Source organism: Ranitomeya imitator, chromosome 3 (assembly GCF_032444005.1).
Source record: "Ranitomeya imitator isolate aRanImi1 chromosome 3, aRanImi1.pri, whole genome shotgun sequence".
Classification (NCBI taxonomy): Eukaryota; Metazoa; Chordata; class Amphibia; order Anura; family Dendrobatidae; genus Ranitomeya; species Ranitomeya imitator.
In genome coordinates, this window is record NC_091284.1 from 454,757,974 (window position 1) to 454,765,334 (window position 7,361).

General features: G+C 39.5%; 1 protein-coding gene across 1 annotated transcript in view; it reads left to right on the forward strand.

The window, feature by feature from the left end:
* LOC138670246 (S-adenosyl-L-methionine-dependent tRNA 4-demethylwyosine synthase TYW1-like) overlaps positions 1–1,628 on the forward strand; it is a 348,450-nt gene extending 346,822 nt beyond the window's left edge. Inside the window, exon 16 of the mRNA XM_069757420.1 lies at positions 548–1,628. Within this exon, the coding sequence (XP_069613521.1) occupies positions 548–769 (222 nt within the window). The 3' untranslated portion in view covers positions 770–1,628. The remainder of the gene's footprint in view (positions 1–547) is intronic.
* The last annotated feature ends 5,733 nt before the right edge of the window (positions 1,629–7,361 follow it).

Sequence of the window (7,361 nt, forward strand, 5' to 3'; positions counted from 1 at the left end):
AGGGCTTTAATTATTAGTTCAAGTAGTGCTGTGTATATTGTAAATGATCAAATTATTGCACGTTCAGGTCTTTGCGGGGCCAATAAATTGGAAAAAAAAAATGTTCTGGGAAAAAAATGTAAGTAGAAAAAAATAGAATAAACCATTTTTTCTCTTCACAAGCTACTGAAGAGGAAAAATTGTTGTTGTTTTTTTAATATATATATTTTACAGCCTGCAGAGTGAGATATGTGATGGGGGAGGGTCAGGGTCTTGTGTCACCCAAGAGATTGAAGTTAACATGTTATGTTTGTTACATGGTAAAATAAATATTGCAAAACACTTAAAAATAAATAAATAAAATACAATGATTCTTATTGCATATTTTTTATTAGGAAACGCTTTAGTGTTTGTTGAAAAAAAAGCCTGTTATTATTTTCCATTAGTACTTTTGCATACCATATTTTTTTCCTCTCAATTCTCTAACAATGCAGCATGAGTAAAGCAAAGTTCCTTTTTGTTGTAATCGTCTCTTAATATTTTCCTTCTTAATATTTGTCTCCTCCAGTTCAGGATTGATAATGAATGGTGGACCTGGATTGATTATGAGAGATTCCAAGAACTGATCCGTATATATGAGAAGAGTGGAGGCACCAAGACCTTCACAGCCTTGGATTATGTTGCAAAAACTCCCAACTGGGCTTTGTTTGGTTCCACTGAGAGGGGGTTTGATCCTGTAGATACACGTTTTCAACGCAAAAATAAAACTAAAGATATTTCCGGTTGCTAGCTCATGGTCCTTGAGCATATTGAAAATCTCTGTTTTGCTTTTCATGGTCACAAATTGAACTTTTGGAAAACGCAGTACTTGGGGCCCCAATTCATTATTTGCAGTTTTTTTAAGTCTCATTTCTATATTGACTTGTGGTTTTTACTGGTGTTTTTTGCACCAAATTCATGAAAATAGTGCACTATTTTTGCGGAATGCCCCACCCCATCTTTTTTTTTTCTCCCTGCATTTAACTTTTTGCAACTATTTAGTACAGTACAAAAAGTTTTGCAAAGTGGCTTAAAGAATGTGACTTTTAAACTGAAGTGCATAAAATCATTCCAGGGAGGACTGGAATGGAATTGGCCAATTTTGCAACTTTTTGAAAGTCGCATTTCTATCTGGAAAAGCCACACTGACTTAAAAATCAGAAAACTAAACCACAAAAGAAAACTTTAAAAAAGGTTGAGTTTGTCCCAAATTAAAAAGTCACAAATTGAGTTACCGTACTCATGCAAATAAGATAGAAATGCAATAATGAATTGGGCCCTTAGTTTAGAAAGTTGTATGGTTATTTCCAATAATTTTGTGTTGTACTTTCTCAGTAGCAACACCAAAATGTCAGGCTAATTTTCAAACTACAATATTATAAAAACATTTTTTTAAGGGGAGATGTCCTATCATAAAACCTTTTTCTTTTGAGTCCTTGGTAAACAGTTGTTGTTGTTTTATTGTTTCCTTTAATGATTTTAGGACATTATTTTATTACTTTGGGGAAAAAAATTGTACCTGAAAGCTAGAAAATAAAGTTGTGAAGGGGTTAGATTAAAATAAGTGTTCTTATTTTTTTGTATCGAAATAAAGTTGCTATAAAGAATGACTAGATTGTCTATTAATCTGTGGAAGATTGTGTGCTGGTAGACAAAATAGGGTCAATGCAGCCAGCGATGGCGAAGCAGAAGCTTGCCGTTACTTTGATTTGGTCGTAGAACCTGTGTTAAGATCATTTCTGAAGTGTCTCAGGAGTTTTTTTTTTTTAAACACAACACCAGAATGCATACAGCTTGTGCTACTTTGAGCAGCCGCTGTGAACCATCTACCATGGACTGTAGCATCTGCTGACTTGTCTTCCATCGAGCACATCATTGGTCAGGAATTGCAGTAGGAGCTGCCAGCAGATCTTGATGATTTGTGTGCCCAAAGTGCATTCATCGTCGCAGAACATTCCTCAGACAACCGATAATAACCTCATAGCTTACCAAGGCAAGTAAATTGAGATATTTTTGAAAAAAAAACTATTTTTTTCATCATTTGCATATCATTAACATGTCTTTTAGTCCTTATTCGATCATGCCTGGATAACACCTTATCCAAGCACATTTGCTATTCACTAGTTGTCAGATATTCTGCTTTTTCTAAGGAAATATGCACACATTCAGTATTTGGTCAGTATTTTACCTCAGTATTTGTAATCCAAAGCCAGGAATGGGTGATAAATACAGAAGTGGTGACGTGCTTCTATTATACTTTTCCTCTGATTGTTCCACTCCTGGTTTTGGCTTACAAATACTGATGTAAAATACTGACCAAATACTGCTAGTGTGATCGTGGCCTAATAGTGATAGAAAATTGTTTGAAACTCACAAGGAAAGGTAGAAAAACTATAGAAAGTACCATATATACTTGTGTATGAGCTGAGTTCTTCAGCACATTTTTTGTGCTGAAAAGGCCCAACACGGCTTATACACGAGTTATGGAACAGAAAGCCAGCGGGGGAGGGGGGCGGCGGAGCAGCAGGAGCCGGCGCACACATACTCTCCTACCTGCGCATCCTCGGTGCTGGCATTGCATCTTGTTCCGGCCGCCAGGGCCTGCCTGCAGCTCTTCCTTTGCTCAGCGGTGACGTGGTACTGCTCATTAGTGTGATGAATATGGACGCACCTCCACTCCCATAGGCGTGCAGCGCATATTCATCACCTTAATGAGCGGTGATGAAACGAGATGCAGTGCCAGCACCCAGGGCGTGCAGGTAGGCGAGTATGTTGTTTTATTTTATTGTTTTTCAATAGGAAACATGCACACAGGGATAGGGGATAAGGAGGCATGCATTCAGGGACGGATCCGGGGAGGCATGCATACAGGGACGGAATCGGGAAGGCATTCATTCCAGGACAGGGAAAGGGGAGGCATGCGTATAATGACAAGGACAGGGAGGCATGCAGACAAGGATGGGGAAGCATTCATACCAGGACAGGGAAGGGGAGCCATGCATAGCAGGACAGGGCTTATACTCGAGTCAATGAGCTTACCCAGTTTTCCTTGGCAAAAGTAGGTGCATCGGTTTATACTCAAATATATACGGTAAGTAAATTATAGCATTAACAGTACATAGAAAGTTTTCTGTTTTTCAATTAGTTATTTGCAAATTGTTTCTCTCTGCTCTGTCTTCTACTTCCGGCCTTGTTACATAACATATTGTCACATTCTGTGCCAGTTATAACCAGATTATTAAGTTTGTGGATTATCAGGTGAAGGATTGAAGCAGTTTCACTGTACTACTATTAAAATTTACCATCTAATATAGAGGCTTCCAATGATGACTTGTTAAGGCGGCTGTGATCCAGGTATGTCCCTGTTTTCAAGCATCAAGTAGCATGTAATGAGATTGAGCAGCCAGTTGTCATTGCTTTTATACGTGAGTGAAATTACAGTAACGCATTGTGACTTGGTTTGAAATGAGAAATCTTCCATGTGTCAGCAGTGTGAATTTGGGTAAGAAAATTAACAACTTAAACTGAAGATTCATTCACTCAGATTGAACACTACACTGACACAAATATATGATTTATTTATGATTAATGCTAATGTTACGTGGCACTAATATGCATCTGAGCGAGTCTTCACAGCCGGCCTCTGACTCCAGCATCAAATCATGAATGAGTGCATGGAGCCAGCTGTGTTATACAGCCAGCATCTGCCTCTATTTCAGCAGCTATAGCTTGGTGTTATCATTGGTGTTTACTCCGCCATCAATTATAATATTAAATCGCTGATAGCGGCACTTAAAAGAACTGTCCGATACATAAAATGACTTTTATAAATGTCTATTTTTAATCCTTACTAACTTTTGTAATGTGCTTAATTTGAAAATTCTCTTCGGTTATCCCTATACAACTAATCTCTATATCTGTGTTACTGTGACACTTAGTTTGAGGGCAGTCTCAATTGAGACGTCATTGGGTTGGCCTTGCAGTCATGTCTCCTCAGGTTCTGTCACTCCCACTAAAGCAGAACATCCTCTTGTGCTGGAGCTGCAGTCACTTATCACAGATTCTTTCATTGGCTTTAGAGACCTAATGACGTGGGCAAAGTAAGCTGCACGAGATTTGTAGAGAGGTCTCAATGACTCCGACTTTTGCAAATCATCTTATCAGGGGCATGGGCTTGTTAGACAGAGTATTTAGGAACAAATATACAAATGCTGCTGTGATGGAGGGCATAGGGGACCTGTCAGGTTCCCTTTAAGAAAGAGCAGAATATTTTTAAAGGGAGCCTGTCATGTAATATAAAGCTATTAACCTGCAGATATAAAGTTAATCAGGTTGATGGCATTATGACACTGTACTGCACATGCATCGAGAGCCCCACTGCCGAGTGGAAATAAACTTTTCTCCCTAGCAGGCTCGCTCTTCCAATCACAAGGGTGACGCCGGCACCATTTCAGTCACAGCTCTGTGTGTAGAGAGCAGTGGTTGTAACCTGCTCCCCACTTTGACTGACAATTGGCTCGATTGATGAGCTATGGACAGTCCGTACTGGGTTCGCGGTTACAGCAACCACACTCTACACAGTGGTTACTGAAACCGTGCCAGCGCCACCCCTGTAACTCAAAGAGCAAGCCTGCTGGAAAGAATGTTCGTTCATTTCCTCCCGGCAGCGGGGCTCTGTGTCAGAATGCTATGAACTTGCAGATTAAATATCTGAAGGTTAATAGCTTTATTTTACATGACTGGTTCACTTTAAGCCACTAAAATTGTTTTCTTTTCACCATTATACTTTTTTTCCCTACTTTTCTCAACACTATATAGTAAAGTAAATGGTCTCTTTGAAAGAATAACAAGAAAATATTAAAATGAAAAATGAAAATTGGCTGCGTTCGTAAGAGGTTAATGTGACTACAACTGGGAGTCAATTTAAAGGGACAAAATTGCTTTATTACTGTCTGCTAAACAATTATGTTGTACCGTAAGCTCCCTTGGGCTCTGTAGTGGCATCTGCAGGCTTCACGGTGTACATTAACCCCTTCATGACCCAGCCTATTTTGACCTTAATGACCTGGCTATTTTTTGCAATTCTGACCAGTGTCCCTTTGAGGTAATAACTCAAGAACGTTTCAACGGATCCTAGCGATTCTGAGATTGTTTTTTCGTGACATATTGAGCTTCATATTATTGGAAAATTTTAGGTCGATAAGTTTTGCGTTTATTTGTGAAAAAACGGAAATTTTGCAATTTTCAAATTTTGAATTTTTATTCTGTTAAACCAGAGTTATGACACAAAATAGTTAATAAATAACATTTCCTATATGTCTACTTTACATCAGCATAATTTTGGAAACAAAATTTTTTTTTTTTGCTAGGAAGTTATAAGGGTTAAAATTTGACCAGCGATTTCTCATTTTTACAACAAAATTTACAAAACCATTTTTTTTAGAGACCACCTCACATTTGAAGTCAGTTTGAGAGGTCTATATGGCTGAAAATACCCAAAAGTGACACCATTCTAAAGGTGCCCAATACCACATTCAAGAAGGTTATTAACCCTTCAGGTGTTTCACAGTGGCAGAAGCAACATGGAAGGAAAAAATGAACATTTAACTTTTTAGTCACAAAAATGATCTTTTAGCAACAATTTTTTTATTTTCCCAAGGGTGAAAGTAGAAATTTGACCCCGTAGGTTGTTGTACAATTTGTCCTGAGTACGCCGATACCCCATATGTGGGGGGGGGGACCACTGTTTGGACGCACAACAGGGCTCAGAAGGGAAGGAGCGCCAATGAAAAATTGGCTCCAATCTTCAGCGGACACCATGTCGTGTTTGGGGAGCCCCTGTGTGCCTAAATATTGGTGCTCCCCCACAAGTGACCCCATTTTGGAAACTAGACCCCCCCCAAGAAGCTTATCTAGTAGCATAGTTAGCACTTTCAATCCCCAGGTGCTTCACAAATTGATCCGTAAAAATGAAAAAGTATTTTTTTTCACAAAATTCTTTTAGCCTCAATTATTTCATTTTTTATATGGGTAACAGGATAAATTGGATCCTAAAATTAGCTGGGCAATTTCTCCTGAGTACACCGATACCTTACATGTGGGGGTAAACCACTGTTTGGGCACACGGCAAGGCTCAGAAGTGAAGGAGTGCCATTTGACTTTTTGAATGAAAAATTGGCTCCAATCGTTAGCGGACACCATGTCGTGTTTGGAGAGCCCCTGTGTGCCTAAGCATTTGAACTCCCCCACAAGTGACACTATTTTGGAAACTAGACCCCGCAAGGAACTTATCTAGATGCATAGTGAGCACTTTCAATCCCCAGGGGCTTCACAAATTGATCCGTAAAAATGAAAAAGTACTTTTTTTTTTTTTGCACAAAAAATGTCTTTTAGCCTCAATGTTTTCATTTTCACATGGGCTACAGAAGGGAAGAAGCGCCATTTGACCTTTTGAATGATAAATTAGCTCCAAACGTTAGCGGATACCATGTCGTGTTTGGAGAGCCCCTGTGTGCCTAAACATTTGAACTCCCCCACAAGTGACACCATTTTGGAAACTAGACCCCCCAAGGAACTCATCTAGATGTATGGTGAGCACTTTGAACCCCCAAGTGCTTCACAGAATGTTATAACGCAGAGCCCTTAAAATAAAAAATCATTGTTCTTTCCTCAAAAATTATATTTTAGCCCGCAATTTTTTTTATTTTCATAAGGGTAACAGGAGAAATTGGATCCCAAAAGTTGTCCAGTTTGTCCTGAGTATGCTGATACCCCATATGTGGGGGTACACCACTGTTTGGGCGCATGGCAGAGCTCAGAAGGGAAGTAGTGACGTTTTGAAATGCAGACTTTGATGGAATGGTCTGTGGGTGTCATGTTGCGTTTGCAGAGCCCCTGATGTGCCTAAACAGTAGAAACCCCCCCACAAGTGACCCCATTTTGGAAAGTAGACACCCTAAGGAACTTATCTAGATGTGTGGTGAGCACTTTAAACCCCCTAGTGCTTCACAGAATTTTATAACGCAGAGCTGTGAAAATAAAAAATAATTTTTTTTCCCTCTTTTTATTTTTAAGAGTAACAGGAGAAATTAGACCCCAAAAAATGTTGTACATTTTTCCTGAGTACGCTTATGCCCCTTATGTTTAGGTAAACCACTGTTTGGGCGCACGTTGGGTCTCGGAAGGAAGGGAGCACCATTTGACTTTTTGAATGCAAGATTGGCTGGAATCAATGGTGGTGCTATGTCGTGATTGGAGACCCCCTGGTGTGCCTAAACAGTGGAAACCCCTCAATTCTAACTCCAACACTAACCCCAACACACCCCTAATCCCAACCCTAACCC